At 38.0% G+C, this 21,321-nt stretch overlaps 1 protein-coding gene and 1 pseudogene across 1 annotated transcript in view; one reads left to right on the top strand and one right to left on the bottom strand.

Annotated features, from left to right (window-relative positions):
• Positions 1-21,321, bottom strand: part of HEPHL1 (hephaestin like 1) — a 93,574-nt gene that overhangs the window by 48,422 nt on the left and 23,831 nt on the right. Inside the window, exons 3-4 of the mRNA XM_057299218.2 lie at positions 2,991-3,203; positions 2,201-2,380 (exon numbers count right to left, since the gene is read on the bottom strand). Coding sequence (XP_057155201.1) covers positions 2,201-2,380; positions 2,991-3,203 — 393 coding nt within the window. The remainder of the gene's footprint in view (positions 1-2,200; positions 2,381-2,990; positions 3,204-21,321) is intronic.
• On the top strand, positions 10,742-12,448 carry LOC100979005 (prohibitin 1-like; annotated as a pseudogene).

Genomic DNA, 21,321 nt, shown 5'->3' with positions numbered 1-21,321 from the left:
GCACAATTAATTCTAAATTATTTTAGTAAATTTAAATAAATTGATCAATAAAACTTGTACATATTAATTGTCTTCCATAGTCTAGATTTTTTTAATTAAATTTTTTCCTTTACTTGATTAGGTCTCTTTTTCCAGTCTCTCTCTCTTTTTTTTCTTTTGAAATGGAGTCTCGCTCTGTCACACCCAGGCTGAAGTGCAGTGGCGCAATCTCAGCTCACTGCAACCTCTGTCTCCGGGGTTCAAAAGATTCTTGTGCCTCAGCCTCCCCAGTAGCTGAGATTACAGGTGCCCACCACCATGACCAGCTAATTTTTGTATTTTTAGTAGAGACAGGTTTTGCCATGTTGGCCAGGCTGGTCTTGAACTCCTGGCCTCAAGTGATCCTCCCACCTTGGCCTCCCAAAGTGCTGGGATTACAGGCGTGTGCCACAATACCCCACCCTTTTCCAGTCTTGAAGGATTGTTTGCAAACACACATCTACTTCAGCATACAGGCTAGGGTTTTTTGTTTTTGTTTTTTGAGACAGGGTCTTGCTCTGTCACCCAGGCTGGGGTGCAGTGGCACTTAGTTCACTGCAGCCTCAAACTCCCGGGCTAATGCAATCCTCTGACCTCAGCATCACAAGTAGGTGGGACCACAGGCATGTGCCACTATGCCCAGCTGATTTTTTTTGTTGTTTGTTTGAATTTTTTGTAGATAACGGATCTCCCTATGTTGCCCAGGCTGGTTTTGAACTTCTGGCCTCAAGCAATCCTCCCACACCTGCTTCTCAAAGTGCTGGGATTATAGGCATGAGCCATTGTGCCTGGACAGGCTTCTTTTTATGATACATGTAATCTATGTTTGCTTATGTAATTCATTTCATTTTGTTGGACATTTTCACTTCAAAAGAATAAATACAGAGTAAGAGGAATTATTTGGGCAGGTGAGTCTTAAGTAATCACAATTAGTAGTTTTCTGCAATATTTGAGATCATCACTCTCATTTTGTAAAGGATATGCATTACAACTGGTCACAGCAATGATTTGAATTTATGTCTTCATTGACTACATCCTTCATTGTTTTCTCTGCCTCCCTGCCTTCCCCTTTCCTTCTCTCCCTTACTTCCTTTCCTCCTAAAATATTTTCCAAGAATCACTACACATAAGGTTGCCAAAATACCACTAGAAGGAAAAGAGAAGGCATGCAATACAATGGAAATAATCAATGTACTGACAATCATGCCTTGATGTGCCTAGGAATCAAACACAGCCAAATTTACATTTATTTGCTATGGGACTTCTCTCAGGAAATTCTCTGGCATTAATTATCACTTTGACCTTAGGCAAGTCATTGATAGTCTCTTGACCTCAGTTTCTCTTCTGTAAAATGGAGACGTTAGATGATCTTCAGCTCCTTCTATTTCTCTTATGATTTTATGACTATATTGAGGATACCTTGGTTAGAACAATTCTGAGAGACAGAGAAGCAATAGAAGAAGACATGTCAACGAATAAGGTGGGATATGTAGGTTGACTATTTCCTTTATGTTCACTAGAACTCTCTAAGAAAATCCTAAAATGCTACATTAAGCTACTGCTTTGCAAAACAGGCATGAGTAAGTGCCCCATCTCAACTAATGAAGTAACTATAGAAGTTCACTATTTTGAACAAATACGGAGTCTGATGCATAGTGCATGCTCAGTAAATTTTGTTGATGTAAAGAATGCCTGGGAAATATAATGAATTCACAAGTGCTTATTTAAACCCCATGCATAACTCAGTTCTTAAAATTTATCAGCGGCTCAGAAAATGGTTACTGGATGAAGCAAAATGTTGCAAAACACAGGATTATTATAGAACGATGATTTCATTCTCCTTTCTCCTTCCAGTCAGTCTAAGCCCACCCATGCTCTGGGCTCACCTCAGGCACCGATTCTTTTCCAATTACAATATAACATTGATCCCTCCATTTTCCCAAAGCTCTGTGGCTTTGTCCACACTGCATGCCCAATTTAGCATGTATCCACTGCTTTGTCCCCCTCAGATTGTTTCAGGTTCAAACATGTGTCATGTATTGTATCACTTTCTAACCATGGTCATCCCTGAGTTATAAATCATGCCAAACTCAGATCAACATTTCTGTGTATTTTTTATCCCTTGTAGTACCTTATAGTATAAAAGGCCTGGTATATGTTTGGGAACATGGGAGGTACTCACCATGCATTTTGTTACTCCTCTGGAAAACAGCATCTTTCTTGTCAACTGAATCAGGGTCGGTGCAGAAATGTTTGATATTTTCATTGAGGTACCAGCTTTGATTCTCATCCACAAGAGTAAACATTATAACAAACTCTCGATCCACATCATTCCGTGTCCCTGAATATCTATTCAGGATACCTGTCAGGCACATTCAAAAGAGTAGAGAGAAAGAACTAAATCAAGATGAGCTTTGCTTCCTTCCAATAGTGTCAGGCAAGTGTGAAGTTTGGTGAAGACCTATACCTACAAAGATAACCCACAATATAAAATCAGCAAAAGGCTTTAATGGAAATGACAGAGCCATAGAAGAGAAAAGTCATAAAACAGAAATCTTCATAATCACATACTTGGAAGACTTGCTGTCTCTAAAGGGAGTTCATTTTATTGACAAACTACAGACATGCTAAGTCAACTAATAAGGGATAAAATAGCAAATGATTATTTGGGTGAAATAATGAAGCAAAAGGCATTCCTGGTCATTTGACTAAATTTCTCACTTTTCTATACATTGTGTTATGAAATATCATTTTTTAAAATAATAAAGTCTCAGAATGCTGTGATGATTCTTAGACAAAAATCTGAATTATTGCCCTCTGCTATGGTGTCAGATTGATCTTCCATGTCAGAATTTCTAAAGAAATTTGGAAGAAGAGGCACATTCTGTGTGGAACAAAGGAGGTAGGCAAAATAAGACCTGAATCTTATTCACATTTCAACTCCCTAGTTACCTGGAAACAAAGCTCCTTACCTTCCTTGCAGACCAGCAGGGGCCCAATTAGCCCAGAGCAGATGTCCTTTGGGGCGTCGATGTGCGAATGGTACACCCAGGTCAGGCAGTTGGCATCGGCTGGAGTAGGTGCATATTCTTCTCTCACCGGCCAGACGTAGGTGTAGTTTTTCCCAGGAGGAACCATGTCATCATTTTTGTTCCTTCCAGATGTTCCATCTGGGTATAGGGCTCCTTCCAAAAAATAAAATAAAATAAAAGGTAAAACATAGTTAAAACAGAGAGATCACATGCTATAGTAGAGAGGGCCAGAGCTTTGGAATCAAACATAACTGAACTAAAATTTATTTGCTATGGGACTTGAGGCAAGTTACTTAAATTCTCAATGTCTCTGTTCTCTATCAGTAAAACTGAAATGTTGATATCTATCCTACAGGGATATAAGAACTAAATGAGGCAATGTATACAGAGTGTTTTGAACAGAACTAGGAACTTAATAAATGTTCATAATAAGGACTCTTTCTGATGAGGCTACCATATCAACCAGGAAGATTTCAATTCCCCTCAGTTGACATCGACTCAAGAAGGGAAGGAGAAGCCTAAGAAGAAATAATGAATAAACACTTCTTGGGGACTTATTTCAGATTCACCACCTGTGTAGGTCTCATGAGAGGTAGGAAGGAAGTGTAAGACATTCTTCCTGCCTCTGGGGATCATATAGTTCTGTTGGGCAGACTAGAATACGTATTAAACACATGGGACAACTGGAGAATAAAGCAAAGTGAATGTGTTGAATGTCATTTTGGGTCAAAATATATGGCATACCCCAGAGGATGCCTGTGCTATACAAGGTAGAGGGTCCACCACAGAGTGGGCAGGGGCAGAACAGCCCCTTACTCTCTGTTTCATAAACCAAGATGGCACATGATTTTTCAATTAAGGAAAGCCGACTGCTAAAAATAGGATAAAAACCACCTGGCTAAAAGGACAGAGACCAGTCTGTGCACATTATAGTTATCAGAAGCTCTACAACAGAGGTGAGATTTAAGGGGCCTTAAAGGACGGGAGGAGCTAGACTGGTACTGAAAAAAAAAAAAGCTGGATGGTAAGGGACAGAGAAGGAGATGGAAGTACACACATTCCACATCCATTTGCCATTCATTCATTTACACACTCATTCAAGAAAGTGAATTCAATATTGAACACATGCTACCAACGTGCTAGGCATTAGGAATACAAATTCAAATAACACAGCAAGAGCCAGTGTGGCCAAGACAAACCAAAGCAAAGATAAAACTAAAAAATCTAATGTTACCATTTAACAAATTCTACCATGAAAGCGTGGTTTGATGTTTGGAGAAAGATGTCATGAGAAAGCAACAACAGTTAAGCCCTTATTATGTGCCAACTATAGTGGATACTTTGTATACATTATCACAGTTACTTTTCAAAGCAATCCCATATGAAAAGTATTAATATTCATTTTTTATTAAGTTAAGGTAACACTCCTAGCATGTTCTTGAGTCAAATTTGAATCTATTTATACCTGACTTCCCATCAAAGTTACTGGCAATATAATGTACAAACTATTTTTTACTTATTTATTCACTTTACTTTATTTTACATACTTTTAATTACTTTTATTCTAAAAAGAATATGAGCCACTTTACAAATAAACCTATAAGCTACATAATTAGTTACAGCCCATTCATATTAACTGTAGCTCTGAATTTCCTGATTATATTTAGGTTATATTGTTAGATATAGAGTTAATATATATTAGGTCAATATAATTAGCTTATACTGTTTCATTATCCAGTAAAGGGAAACTTACTAGTTCATTAAGAGAAAGGAACTTTTTGCTAGTACTAGATTCTGAGAGAGTATTTTCAAGAAAATTATTATATATAAATTATTCAGTAATGTAATGAATTATGTCTTCAATGTTTTCAAGAATGGTTTCCAAAAGATGCAAAAACATTCTTTTTAAAACAATTTCTTACATTTTCTCTCAATACGAGGTGAGAATATAATACTCAATAGTATTTTGACAGAATCATTTGTACTCAAAGTTAAATTAATGTAGTTTGCCGCTTTCTCACTTGATACTTATCTAACGTGATAGAGGAACAGGACATAGGAAAAAATCCAGAGAGCTGCCCCTCATCCATTAAATCCAAATGACATTTAAAAAAACTATGTTATCTCAGCAGCATTTGATACTATTGTCAGCTCCCTCCCTCCTTGACTCATATGACATCACATCATACTCTTTGACCACTCTTTTTCAGTCCACTTTTCCAGTTCATTCTCTTGTATCTGCCATTTTTTTGTAAGAAATTCTCAAAGTATAACGCTGGCTTCTTCCTTCCATGCCTTGTGCTTTCTCCTCAGCTGATAGCACTCATCCCCACAGTGCCACTCATCAGCCACACACCAGTGACCCCCATGTTTATCTCCAGCCAGGACCTTACCTCTGCAGTTTACACTGATATTCAACTGTCTGCTTGACATCCCTACTTGTAAATCTCAAGAAGATTGCAAATGCAACCTTTTCCAGGGATCATTAGCTCTCCTCTCCCAAGCTTGGTCCTCAGCCACTGCCACTACTCCCAGTAAAAGGCACTACCAATATTCAGCCACAAGCCAGAAACAAAGGAAGCATTTTTCTTCCTTTTCCTCTCTTTCTATTTCCAAAATACCACAGGGTCCTATCTCCGCTTCTTCTCAAATGCATCCATTTATTTATGTTGATCTCCAACATCACATCCCTAGTCTGAACTACCATCATCTCTCACCTGGACTTTGTAGTAACCTCCTAGTTGGCTTCCCTTCCTCTAGCCTTTCTAATCCATTTTCCAAGCTACCACAAGAGTGATCTTTTCAAATCTTAAATATAATTCTATTGTTCCCTGTTTAAAATCATTTCATTGCTTCCCATCAGTGTTGGGATGAAGGTCAAATGCGTTTAATATAGATTAGAAGGTCCAGCATGGTCTGGCTCAGGCAATCCTGAACTCCCTGGACTGGGTCAGTTATCTAAAATGCATTCACACTGAGAGAAGGGCAGTAGAGCCACTGGTTAAGCTCACAGCCACTGAAATTAGACTGCCTGGAAAGGAATCTTACCTCCACCACTTGTTAGGTATGCAGCTTGGGCAATTTCCTTCTCTTCTATGACTCTTAGCTTCTTATCTGTTAGGTGGTGATAATCATAAATGCCTACCTCTTAAGAGTTGTTGAGACTTGTAGGATATGATATCTATAAAGCACTTATCACAGTGCCTGGTATATAGTAGCCTTTCAGTAAACTATCTTATTCATTTATAGCATTTGCCTAAGTTTTTAATTATATGTGTGTATATGTAAGTGTATATACACACACACACCATATATATATTTACACACATATATAGTATGTATATGTGTATACATATACACACACATATATATATCATATGTGCGTGTGTGTGTATGTATGATTGCTTCACTAATGTCTCTTTCTCATGTTAGACTGTAAGCTGCATTAAAGCAAATACCAGGCTTCTTTTTGCTCATGATCGTATCTTCAAGATCTACCCCAGTGCGTATATATATATATATATATATATATATATATATATAAAATAAAATATGACTGAGTGGCATTACCTTACACTGCCTTTGTCCAAAGCCCTCTGAATAAAATGCATGGCTTGGAAGATTCGTTTCTATATGGAGAGATTTATATACAGAGGTTCAGGAGTTGAGTGAGAGTGGGTAAGCAGTGGACTTGTCTCGAAGTTTCGATTGAGATCACTTATTTTGAATTGATTATATGATACAAATCAATACAAATAACAATTGTTCTAGAAATTCTTATGTTCACAATTTACTTAATGGGCCTTGTTTTTATTGTTATTAGGAGTTATTGAAGGCTATTACTGAAATGAGGAGAGAGAATCCCCAAACAGAGCCTTTGTGCCACCACTCAAGTTGAAGAATATCACTGGGAATCAAAAATAAAGTATAAATATAAAGGAAGACGTGACTTGGAGATAGGTAACTTATTAAGTTGTTCTGAAAGTCATTTTCAAAAGAATTTATTAAGGCTTTTGATCAATGGTGTCATTAACAATATGAAAGTATAAAACACTATTTATTTGCTTATATATGTTCTAGGCTGTGTGAGCTTTTAAAACTTACACAATTTTTTTACCCATCAGATTTGAGAATTTTGAGGATTGATGGGGTCGTGGGAGAATTAAGCTCATTCATGAACAAATGGCAGAGAGTAAAATTTGCAGTTTTTCAGAAGACAGCTTGCCAATTCCTATTCAAAGAAAGTATATACAACCAGCAATTTTATTTGTAATAATGTATTGTACAAACATACTTGAAACTATTTTTCAAATTACATGAACTGGAAGCAACCTAAATAATTATCAGCACTGAACTGATATGTTCATATGGTGGGACATTGCACAATTGTTAAATGCAAGTCTCACTATATGTACTAATATGAGAAAATCTCCAAGACAAAGTAAAAAGTGAAAAACAGAAAGCATTATAGCATAATCCCTTTTATACAAATGAGCAAGGATACACACATACATACATGCTAATATATGTATAGAAAAAAGTCTGTGAAAAATTCATAGAAATTGTTTGAGATTATTGCCTTTGGAGTGAAAGACAAGTGAGCAGGGCTTTAACTTTTCTTCTTATATCTCTTTACTCTTAAGAACTTCTAACCATGTTCATTTGGCACTTTCTCTTTAATTTTCTATTTTGAACTAATTTAGTGAATATGTAAAGAATCAGATTGTGTGCAATTTTCCTCTTCTTTATACTTTTTTATATTAAAGCAAAAACCAGGCCAGGTGAGGCAGTGACTCACACTTGTAATATGAGCACTTTGAGATGCCAAGGTGTGAGGATTGCTTGAGGCCAGGAGTTTGAGTCTAGTCTAGGCAACATAGCGAGACCCCATCTCTATAGAAATAAAACAAATAAAATAAAAATAAAATTTAAAAAACAATAAAATTTATTTTTAAATAGTCCTAATACTTAAGCATATTTCAGATGTAGGTCAAGAAAGCACTAGTTCATTCTATCATTAAATGAAGGAATGTATATAAGAGGTCTGGCTCAGGCATTAGCATAAAATAGCTGCTCAATTAATATTAGCCCCACCCGCTCAACCCACTTCTAAGTTCCATTCTCTACCCCTCCCCTGGATGATATCTTGGAAGCAACAACTATATATTTACTCTTCTTTGCAACCCAGTATTGTGTCTGGCTCACAGCAAACACTAAGTTGAATTAAGCAGAGACTTCAAGACTTTTAAGCTTACAGCTGTAGCAAAGACAAAACCTTATTAAAGGAGAGCAAAGAATTCAGCAAATTCTCTTCCCAAAAAAGCAACTATAAAGTTAGACAAAATTGATTTAAAAAAAATAACAAACCATTTTGGTATCTAGAAATGGAATAAAAACATATAGCAATGTTTATGCTTGAAACTGCTGAACATCAGCTAAGAGGAGTAGGATTCTACAGCACTGGTTTTCTAACCACTCACAGATCCACTAGCAGAGAATATAAGATTTATTGGCTCAAGATGCTTAGGCACAACTTCTTCAAATCATTTGCTGACCACTGAGCTAAGCAGACATAGGAATGACCTCTCAGAAGCCAGGCTTAAAAATAAAAATAAATAATAAAAAAAGCAGACATCTCAGTGGTCACACACTATAGGAAAGATAATCCACAGATTTAGCCCACAGGTTACTAAACAAAGAAGCAAGCAAAAAAAATAACCTAGAGTTGATGAAGGAATGAGAATCCAGATATGCTACATTATATTCTTAAAAATATCCAGTTTTCAAGAACAACAAAAATATGAGAAACACAAAGAAACAGGAAAGTGTGATTAATAGTCAGAGAAAAAAAGGCAGCCAGTGGAAACTATCTCTCTATATGTCCTTATAGGTTGAATTTAGCAGAGAAAGACTTCAAAGCAGCTATAATAAATACGTTCAAACAACTAAAAGGAATTATGTGTAAAGGGCTGGAGAAAAGTGGGAAAAACAACACAATAAATAGAGAATCTTAATAAGCAAATAGAAATATTAAAAAGAATCCAATTGGAATTTTGGCATTGAAAAGTACAATAAATTAAATAAAATACTAGAGGAGCTCAACAATATATTCAAGAAAGCAAAAGAAAGTATCAGTGAACTTAAAGATAGATCAATAGAAATTATCCTATCTGAAAAAGAGAGGTGGGGGAAATAGAAGAAAATGGACAGAACCTCAGAGACCAGTGGGACAATGTATTTACTAACATGTGTATAACAGTTGTCCGCAGAAAGAGGGGAGAACAAAAAGAAAGTGTGGGATAAATATTTGAAGAAATAATGGCCAAAAATTTCCCAAATTTGATGAAAAACATTAACCTACACATCAAAGAATCCTAATGAGCCAAAATTTGATAAATACAAAGAGGTCCACAAATAGATACATCATTGCTAAACTGTGGAAAGAGGAAAGGAAGACAAAAAGATAATATTGAAATCAGATAGACAAAAATGACCTATCACGTACAAGGGAGCATCAACATGATTAACGGTTGACTTCTTATCTGAACATTCAAACCCAGAAGACAATGAGATGATATACCTAAAGTGCCAGGGAGGAAATATTAGCCAAGAATGCTATATCCAGCAAAACGATCCCTCAAAACTAAAGGCAAGATGTTCTAGATAAATAAAGACTGAGTTTGTTACCAGCAGAACTGCCTTACAAGGAATACTAAAGGACAACCAAACTTCATAATAAATGGAAATGACACCAAAGAGTAACTTGAATTCACAGGAAGAAATGAAAAGCACCAGAAATGGGAAATATATGACTTAATATAAAAGGTTCTATAAATATATTTTCCTTTATTTTATTTTTTAAAAGTCATAAAGTAATATAAAGCACCAAGTATATAACAACATATTGCTGGGTTTATTTAGAGAAGGGCATGATAGATAGATAGATAGATAGATAGATAGATAGATAGATAGAGAGATAGATAGATAGATAGATAGATAGATAGATATCAATAATAGCACAAAGGAGGGGGAGAGAATGGAGCTTTATGGAGCAAAGCTTCTACATTTTACCAGAATTTAGTTGGTAAATGTAATAAACTAGGGTGCATATTACAATCCCGAGGCAAACCAATAAGAAAATAACTCAATGATATATAGGCTAAAAAATAAACAGGAATTAAAACATTATTCTAAGAAATATTTGTTTAACACAAAAGAAGGCAGTAAAAGAGGACCAGAGGAACAAAAAATACAGAAGACATATAGAAAATAATTAGCAAAATGACAAATATAAATCAAACTAATAAATAATTACATTAACTGTGAATGGTCTAACACCACAATCAAAATGTAGAGATTGTCAAACTGGGGGAAAAAAAGCAAAATTCTATTATATGCTGTTTGTATTGTGTCTTACATTGAAAGACACAAATAAGTTGAAAGTAAAATAATTCAAATAGCAAAAGTAAGAGGCTATATCAATAACAGACAAAATAGATTTTAAGACAAGAAATGCTATTAGAGACAAAGATATTTTGTCGCGATAAAAGGGTCAATATATCAGGAAAATATAACATTATAAATGTATTCATATCTAACAAAAATGCATCAAAATACAGGAAGGAAAAACTGACTTAATTTAAAGAACAGAGAATGGAAGCTGGCTGCGAAAGGGTCCAGCAGAAGGAAACATGGCTGCCAAAGTGTTAGAGTCCATTGGCAAGTTTGGCCTGGCCTTAGCTGTTACAGGAGGCATGGTAGGCTCTGCCTTATATTATGTGGATGCTGAGCACAGAGCTAAATCTTTGGCAGATTCCATGGAGTACAGGACATTGCAGTATGGAAAGGAACTCATTTTCTCATCCTATGGGTACAGAAACCAATTATCGTTGACTGCTACTCTTGATCACATAACACACCAGTCATCACCGGTAGTGAAGATTTACAGAATGTCAAGATCACAGAGCGCATTGTCTTCCAGCCTGTCACTAGCCAGCTTCCTCACATCTTCACCAGCATTGGAGAGGACTATGATGAGCGTGTGCTGCTGTACATCACTAAGAGATCCTCATGTTACCGATTGCTTACTTTGATACTGGAGAACTGATCACCCAGAGAGAGCTGGTCTCCAAGCAGGTTAACAACGACCTTACGGAGCAAGCAGCCACCTTTGAGCTCATCCTGGATGATGTGAAAAGATCCTCATGTTACTGATGGCTTACTTTGATGATGGAGAACTGATCACCCAGAGAGAGCTGGTCTCCAGGCAGGTTAGCAACGACCTTGCAGACTAAGTAGCCACCTTTGAGCTCATCTTGGATGATGTGTCCTTGACACATCTGACCTTTGGGAAGGAGTTCACAGAAGTGGTGGGAGTGAAACAGGTGGCTCAGCAGGAATCAGAGAGGGCCAGATTCATGGTGGAAAATCTGAGCAGCAGAAAAAGGTGGCCATCATCTCTGCCAAGGGAGTCTCCAAGGCAGCTGAGCTGAGTGCCAATTCACTGGCCACCACAGGTGATGGCCAGATTGAGCTACACAAGCTGGAAGCTGCAGATGACATTACATACCAGTTCTTATGCTCTCATATCATCACCTACCTTCCGGCAGAGCAGTCTGTGCCCCTCCAGCTGCCCCAGTAAGGACCCACCCTGCCTGTACTTCCTCAAGCCAACTGGGCCACAGCCCCAATGATTAACAGTGTCTTCCTTCTGCTCCTACCTGAGAAATCACTGTGAAATTTCATGATTGGCTTAAAGTGAAGAAAATAAAAGTAAAATCACTTCAGATGTCTAATTATCAAATGAAGCTCTTTCTTTCTTCGCATATTCAAAGACTTTTTTATCCACTCCCCTACGAAAAATTCCCAAGTGCCTATGCAGACTGGCTTTAGGTCCCAATTTGAGGTCTACTGTAGCTCCAGCCTAGGTACTGCAATTGGCAGAACTAAGGTAGGGCAATGTGTGTGATGGACTGGGGAGAACAGTTGTCAGACTGAGTACACATGTAGCCTCCATCCTATTGTTGATTGAAGATTTGAGGGTAAAAGCACATGCAGCTGAATTGAAAAGGTAGGCCTCAATTTTCCCAGCAGTTCCTGCACAGATGAAGCTGAAGAGAGGTGCTGGAGAGGGTCAGAGAGAAAGTGGTCTGTCTCTTACTATAAGGCTGATTCTCTTTAACTGTGTGACCAGTGGAAACAAGTGTGAACTAACTGAGTGCAGATTGAAGAATCTGCTTCTGTTGAAATGGGTAGGCCTGATTGTTGCCCCCCAGGGTCCTAATACCTGGATGGACTTAGATAGTGCAAGAGGAGCCCTAGACTGAGATCTGAGTCCTGTTGAAGACTTCTTTCTACCCTCAATTTTGGTCCCTCTCAAATATCCAATGGAATTCCAACTTGAAGTATTGAATCCTTCTGGGGCTAAACATGCCTGCCAAAGATGTGTACATCCTGTGTTCCTGGCTTCCTTGTTCAGAGACTGCTCTTCTCCAGGGCTCTGTGCCTGTGCTTTGAAAATAGATCTGTATAAACTGTTGTTAATAAATGACACTCAGACCTTCCCCAAAAAAAGGACAAATAGACAACTCAACAATAATTGTTGAAGATTTCAATACTCAACTCTCAATAACTGATAGAACACCTAAACAGAAAATCAGCAAGGATATAGGAGACTTGAACAATACTATGAACCAATTATACCTAAATGATGTCTCTGGAACATTGCACCCAATGACTGTAGAATATACCCTCTTTACAGAGCACATGGATGATTCTCCAGAATGGAGCACATACTAGGCATAAAATAAGTTTCAATACATTGAAAAGGATTACTATCATACAAAGCATATTTTTCAATCACAATGGAATTAAATTAAATATCTACAGAAAGAAATCTTTGAAATCATCTAAATATTTGGAAATAAAATGATACACTTCTAAGTAACCCACAGGTCAAAGAAGAAATCACAAGGGAAACTGTAAAATATTTTGAACTGAATTAAAATGAAGACAAAAATATCAAAATTTATGAGATACAGGTAAAGCCATGCTTAAAAAGGAAATTTAGATTTTAAGTCATCTATCTCAGAAGTTAAAAAAAACTCTCAAATCAATAACCTAAGCTTTCATCTTAAGAAACTAGAAAAGGAAGAGAAAAACAAACCCAAAGCAAGTAGAAAGAAGAAATAAAGATTGGAACAGAAATCAATGAAAGAGAAAACAGAAAAAAAATACAAAATAGATGAAACCAAAAGTTGGTACTTAGAAAAGATCAACAAAATTGAGACAACTTCATTTAGACTGGCCAAGAGAGAAAGAGAACACTAATTGCCAAAGTCAGGAATGAAAGAGGCAACATCACTGACCATACAGAAATTAAAAGGATTATAAGGAAATATTATAGGCAACTTTCTGCCAAAATAATAGACAACTGAGATGAAACACACGAATTTCTAGGAAGACACAAGTTACCAAAACTGACTAAAATATAAAAATAAAAAATTGGAATATACCTATAACAAGAAATTGAATTAGTAACTAAAGATCCTCCCTGAAAGTAAATTCAGGTTCAGTGGTTTTATATAAAAATTCTATCAAATACTAAAAAAAAATCCATGCCAATCCTTTACAAAATCTTTCAGAAAACAGAAGAGTGGAGACTTTCCAATTCCTTCTATGAGGCAAGTATTACCTTGACAACAAAGCAGATACAAACATCACAAGAAAACTACAGACCAATATCCTTCATGACTTAGACACAAAAATTCTTAACAAAATATTAGCAAATTGCATCCATCAGCATATAAAAAGGATTCTACGCCATGGCCAAATGGGATTTATCCCATGATTGCCAGGTTGGCTTAACATCCAAAAATTAGTTAATGCAATATATATCAATATATCTCAATAGATATAGAAAAGCCACATGACCATCTCAATGGATACAGAAAAGTATTGAAAAAAATCCAGTACTTACTTAGTGAAAAACTCTCAACAAACTAGGAATACAAAGGAATTTCCTCCAGTCCCAGCTAAAACAATCAGACAAGAGGAAGAAATAAGGACATCCAAACTGGAAAGGAAAAAGTCAAATTATCCTTATTTGCAGATGATATAATCTTATATTTGGAAAAACCTAACGGCTACACCAAAAACTATTATAACTTACAAATTTAGTAAAGTTGCAGGATACAAAATCAACATACAAAATCAGTAGCATTTCGATATGCCAACAGTGAATAATCTGAAAAAGAAATCAAGAAAGTAATCCCATTTACAGTAGCTACAAATAAAATTAAATACCTAGAAGTTAACGTAACTAAGGAAATGAAGGATCTTTATAATGAAAACTATAAAACACTGGTGAAAGAAATTGAAGAGGACAAAAAAATGGAAAAACATTTCATGTTCATGGATTGGAAGAATCAATATTGTTAAAATGTTCATACTGCCCAAAGCAATCCCTATCAAAATACCAATGACAGTCTTCACAGAGATTGAAAAAACATTCCTAAAATTATATGGAACCACAAAAAAACCAGAATAGCCAAAGCCATCCTAAGTAAAAAGGACAAAACTGGAGGAATCACATTACCTGACTTCAAATTATACTACAGAGCTATAGTAACCCAAATGGCATGGTACTGGCATAAAAACAGACACACAGACAAATGGAACAGAATAGAGAACCTGGAAATAAATCCATATATCTACAGTGAACTAACTTTTGACAAAGGTGCCAAGAACACACACTGGGGAAAAGACAGTCTCTTCAATAAATGGTACTGGGAAAACTGGATACCCATATGCAGAAGAATAAAACTAGACTCCTATCTCTCACCATAGACAAAAATCAAATCAAATCAAAATGGATTAAAAACTTTAAGACCTTAAACTATAAAACTGCTACAAGAAAATACTGGGCAAACTCTCCAGGACATTAGTCTGGGCAAAGATTTCTTGAGTAATACCCCACAAGCATAGGCAACCAAGGCACAAGTGGACAAATGGGATCACATTAAGTTAAAACACTTCTACACAGCAAAGGAAACAATCAACAAAGTGAAGAGACAATCCATAGAATGGGAGAAAATATTTGCAAACTACCTATCTGGGATTAATAACCAGAATATATAAGGAACACTATAGGAAAAAATCTAATTACCAGATTAAAAAATGGGCAAAAGATCTGAATAGCTATTTCTCAAAAGAAGACATACAAATGGTAAACAGGTGTATGAAAAGGTTCTTAACATTATTGGTCATCAGAGAAATATAAATCAAAACTACAATGTGATATTCTCCCAACCCAGTTAAAATGACTTTTATTCAACAGACAGGCAATAAAAAAAAGCTAGTGAGGATGTGGAGAAAATGGAACCCTTGTACATTGTTGGTGGGAATGTAAATTAGTACAACCACTATGGAGAGCAGTTTGAAATTTCCGGGTGGGGAGGAGCCAAGATGGCCGAATAGGAACAGCTCCGGTCTACAGCTCCCAGCGTGAGCGACGCAGAAGACGGTGATTTCTGCATTTCCATCTGAGGTACCGGGTTCATCTCACTAGGGAGTGCCAGACAGTGGGCGCAGGCCAGTGGGTGCACGCACCGTGCGCGAGCCGAAGCAGGGCGAGGCATTGCCTCACCTGGGAAGCGCAAGGGGTCAGGGAGTTCCCTTTCCGAGTCAAAGAAAGGGGTGACGGACGCACCTGGAAAACTCGGGTCACTCCCACCCGAATATTGCGCGTTTCAGACCGGCTTAAAAAACGGCGCACCACGAGACTATATCCCACACCTGGCTCAGAGGGTCCTACGCCCTCGGAATCTCGCTGATTGCTAGCACAGCAGTCTGAGATCAAACTGCAAGGCGGCAGCGAGGCTGGGGGAGGGGCGCCCGCCATTGCCCAGGCTTGCTTAGGTAAACAAAGCAGCCGGGAAGCTCGAACTGGTTGGAGCCCACCACAGCTCAAGGAGGCCTGCCTGCCTCTGTAGGCTCCACCTCTGGGGGCAGGGCACAGACAAACAAAAAGACAGCAGTAACCTCTGCAGACTTAAATGTCCCTGTCTGACAGCTTTGAAGAGAGCAGTGGTTCTCCCAGCACGCAGCTGGAGATCTGAGAACGGGCAGACTGCCTTCTCAACTGGGTCCCTGACCCCTGACCCCCGAGCAGCCTAACTGGGAGGCACCCCCCAGCAGGGGCACACTGACACCTCACACGGCAGGGTATTCCAACAGACCTGCAGCTGAGGGTCCTGTCTGTTAGAAGGAAAACTAACAAACAGAAAGGACATCCACACCGAAAACCCATCTGTACATCACCATCATCAAAGACCAAAAGTAGATAAAACCACAAAGATGGGGAAAAAACAGAACAGAAAAACAGGAAACTCTAAAATGCAGAGCGCCTCTCCTCCTCCAAAGGAACGCAGTTCCTCACCAGCAACGGAACAAAGCTGGATGGAGAATGATTTTGACGAGCTGAGAGAAGAAGGCTTCAGACGATCAAATTACTCTGAGCTACGGGAGGACATTCAAACCGAAGGCAAAGAAGTTGAAAACTTTGAAAAAAATTTAGAAGAATGTATAACTAGAATAACCAATACAGAGAAGGGCTTAAAGGAGCTGATGGAGCTGAAAACCAAGGCTCGAGAACTACGTGAAGAATGCAGAAGCCTCAGGAGCCGATGCGATCAACTGGAAGAAAGGGTATCAGCAATGGAAGATGAAATGAATGAAACGAAGCAAGAAGGGAAGTCTAGAGAAAAAAGAATAAAAAGAAATGAGCAAAGCCTCCAAGAAATATGGGACTATGTGAAAAGACCAAATCTACGTATGATTGGTGTACCTGAAAGTGATGGGGAGAATGGAGCCAAGTTGGAAAACACTCTGCAAGATATTATCCAGGAGAACTTCCCCAATCTAGCAAGGCAGGCCAACGTTCAGATTCAGGAAATACAGAGAACGCCACAAAGATACTCCTCGAGAAGAGCAACTCCAAGACACATAATTGTCAGATTCACCAAAGTTGAAATGAAGGAAAAAGTGTTAAGGGCAGCCAGACAGAAAGGTCGGGTTACCCTCAAAGGGAAGCCCATCAGACTAACAGCGGATCTCTCGGGAGAAACCCTACAAGCCAGAAGAGAGTGGGGGCCCATATTCAACATTCTTAAAGAAAAGAATTTTCAACCCAGAATTTCATATCCAGCCAAACTAAGCTTCATAAGTGAAGGAGAAATAAAATACTTTACAGACAAGCAAATGCTGAGAGATTTTGTCACCACCAGGCCTGCCCTAAAAGAGCTCCTGAAGGAAGCGCTAAACATGGAAAGGAACAACCGGTACCAGCCGCTGCAAAATCATGCCAAAATGTAAAGACCGTCAAGACTAGGAAGAAACTGCATCAACTAACGAGCAAAATCACCAGCTAACATCATAATGACAGGATCAAATTCACACATAACAATATTAACTTTAAATGTAAATGGACTAAATTCTCCAATTAAAAGACACAGACTGGCAAGTTGGATAAAGAGTCAAGACCCATCAGTGTGCTGTATTCAGGAAACCCATCTCACGTGCAGAGACACACATAGGCTCAAAATAAAAGGATGGAGGAAGATCTACCAAGCAAATGGAAAACAAAAAAAGGCAGGGGTTGCAAGCCTAGTCTCTGATAAAACAGACTTTAAACCAACAAAGATCAAAAGAGACAAAGAAGGCCATTACATAATGGTAAAGGGATCAATTCAACAAGAGGAGCTAACTATCCTAAATATTTATGCACCCAATACAGGAGCACCCAGATTCATAAAGCAAGTCCTCAGTGACCTACAAAGAGACTTAGACTCCCACACATTAATAATGGGAGACTTTAACACCCCACTGTCAACATTAGACAGATCAACGAGACAGAAAGTCAACAAGGATACCCAGGAATTGAACTCAGCTCTGCACCAAGCGGACCTAATAGACATCTACAGAACTCTCCACCCCAAATCAACAGAATATACATTTTTTTCAGCACCACACCACACCTATTCCAAAATTGACCACATAGTTGGAAGTAAAGCTCTCCTCAGCAAATGTAAAAGAACAGAAATTATAACAAACTATCTCTCAGACCACAGTGCAATCAAACTAGAACTCAGGATTAAGAATCTCACTCAAAGCCGCTCAACTACATGGAAACTGAACAACCTGCTCCTGAATGACTGCTGGGTACATAACGAAATGAAGGCAGAAATAAAGATGTTCTTTGAAACCAACGAGAACAAAGACACAACATACCAGAATCTCTGGGACGCATTCAAAGCAGTGTGCAGAGGGAAATTTATAGCACTAAATGCCCACAAGAGAAAGCAGGAAAGATCCAAAATTGACACCCTAACATCACAATTAAAAGAACTAGAAAAGCAAGAGCAAACACATTCCAAAGCTAGCAGAAGGCAAGAAATAACTAAAATCAGAGCAGAACTGAAGGAAATAGAGACACAAAAAACCCTTCAAAAAATTAATGAATCCAGGAGCTGGTTTTTTGAAAGGATCAACAAAATTGATAGACCGCTAGCAAGACTAATAAAGAAAAAAAGAGAGAAGAATCAAATAGACGCAATAAAAAATGATAAAGGGGATATCACCACCGATCCCACAGAAATACAAACTACCATCAGAGAATACTACAAACACCTCTACGCAAATAAACTAGAAAATCTAGAAGAAATGGATACATTCCTCGACACATACACTCTCCCAAGACTAAACCAGGAAGAAGTTGAATCTCTGAATAGACCAATAACAGGAGCTGAAATTGTGGCAATAATCAATAGTTTACCAACCAAAAAGAGTCCAGGACCAGATGGATTCCCAGCCGAATTCTACCAGAGGTACAAGGAGGAACTGGTACCATTCCTTCTGAAACTATTCCAATCAATAGAAAAAGAGGGAATCCTCCCTAACTCATTTTATGAGGCCAGCATCATTCTGATACCAAAGCCTGGCAGAGACACAACCAAAAAAGAGAATTTTAGACCAATATCCTTGATGAACATTGATGCAAAAATCCTCAATAAAATACTGGCAAACCGAATCCAGCAGCACATCAAAAAGCTTATCCACCATGATCAAGTGGGCTTCATCCCTGGGATGCAAGGCTGGTTCAACATACGCAAATCAATAAATGTAATCCAGCATATAAACAGAGCCAAAGACAAAAACCACATGATTATCTCAATAGATGCAGAAAAAGCCTTTGACAAAATTCAACAACCCTTCATGCTAAAAACTCTCAATAAATTAGGTATTGATGGGACATATTTCAAAATAATAAGTGCTATCTATGACAAACCCACAGCCAATATCATACTGAATGGGCAAAAACTGGAAGCATTCCCTTTGAAAACTGGCACAAGACAGGGATGCCCTCTCTCACCGCTCCTATTCAACATAGTGTTGGAAGTTCTGGCCAGGGCAATCAGGCAGGAGAAGGAAATAAAGGGTATTCAATTAGGAAAAGAGGAAGTCAAATTGTCCCTGTTTGCAGACGACATGATTGTTTATCTAGAAAACCCCATTGTCTCAGCCCAAAATCTCCTTGAGCTGATAAGCAACTTCAGCAAAGTCTCAGGATACAAAATCAATGTACAAAAATCACAAGCATTCTTATACACCAACAACAGACAAACAGAGAGCCAAATCATGAGTGAACTCCCATTCACAATTGCTTCAAAGAGAATAAAATACCTAGGAATCCAACTTACAAGGGATGTGAAGCACCTCTTCAAGGAGAACTACAAACCACTGCTCAAGGAAATAAAAGAGGATACAAACAAATGGAAGAACATTCCTTGCTCATGGGTAGGAAGAATCAATATCGTGAAAATGGCCATACTGCCCAAGGTAATTTACAGATTCAATGCCATCCCCATCAAGCTACCAATGACTTTCTTCACAGAATTGGAAAAAACTACTTTAAAGTTCATATGGAACCAAAAGAGAGCCCGCATCGCCAAGTCAATCCTAAGCCAAAAGAACAAAGCTGGAGGCATCACACTACCTGACTTCAAACTATACTACAAGGCTACAGTAACCAAAACAGCATGGTACTGGTACCAAAACAGAAATATAGATCAATGGAACAGAACAGAGCCCTCAGAAATAATGCCGCTTACCTACAACTATCTGATCTTTGACAAACCTGAGAAAAACAAGCAATGGGGAAAGGATTCCCTATTTAATAAATGGTGCTGGGAAAACTGGCTAGCCATATGTAGAAAGCTGAAACTGGATCCCTTCCTTACACCTTATACAAAAATCAATTCAAGATGGATTAAAGATTTAAACGTTAGACCTAAAACCATAAAAACCCTAGAAGAAAACCTAGGCATTACCATTCAGGACATAGGCGTGGGCAAGGACTTCATGTCCAAAACACCAAAAGCAATGGCAACAAAAGCCAAAATTGACAAATGGGATCTAATTAAACTAAAGAGCTTCTGCACAGCAAAAGAAACTACCATCAGAGTGAATAGGCAACCTACAACATGGGAGAAAATTTTCGCAACCTACTCATCTGACAAAGGGCTAATATCCAGAATCTACAGTGAACTCAAACAAATTTACAAGAAAAAAACAAACAACCCCATCAAAAAGTGGGCGAAGGACATGAACAGGCACTTCTCAAAAGAAGACATTTATGCAGCCAAAAAACACATGAAAAAATGCTCATCATCACTGGCCATCAGAGAAATGCAAATCAAAACCACTATGAGATATCATCTCACACCAGTTAGAATGGCAATCATTCAAAAGTCAGGAAACAACAGGTGCTGGAGAGGATGTGGAGAAATAGGAACACTTTTACACTGTTGGTGGGACTGTAAACTAGTTCAACCATTGTAGAAGTCAGTGTGGTGATTCCTCAGGGATCTAGAACTAGAAATACCATTTGACCCAGCCATCCCATTACTGGGTATATACCCAAATGACTATAAATCATGCTGCTATAAAGACACATGCACACGTATGTTTATTGCGGCATTATTCACAATAGCAAAGACTTGGAACCAACCCAAATGTCCAACAATGATAGACTGGATTAAGAAAATGTGGCACATATACACCATGGAATACTATGCAGCCATAAAAAATGATGAGTTCATATCCTTTGTAGGGACATGGATGAAATTGGAAACCATCATTCTCAGTAAACTATCGCAAGAACAAAAAACCAAACACCGCATATTCTCACTCATAGGTGGGAATTGAACAATGA

The sequence above is a fragment of the Pan paniscus genome, chromosome 9 (assembly GCF_029289425.2).
Source record: "Pan paniscus chromosome 9, NHGRI_mPanPan1-v2.0_pri, whole genome shotgun sequence".
Classification (NCBI taxonomy): Eukaryota; Metazoa; Chordata; class Mammalia; order Primates; family Hominidae; genus Pan; species Pan paniscus.
Note: the sequence above shows the minus strand (reverse complement) of the source record. Positions and strands in the feature narration are given on the sequence as shown.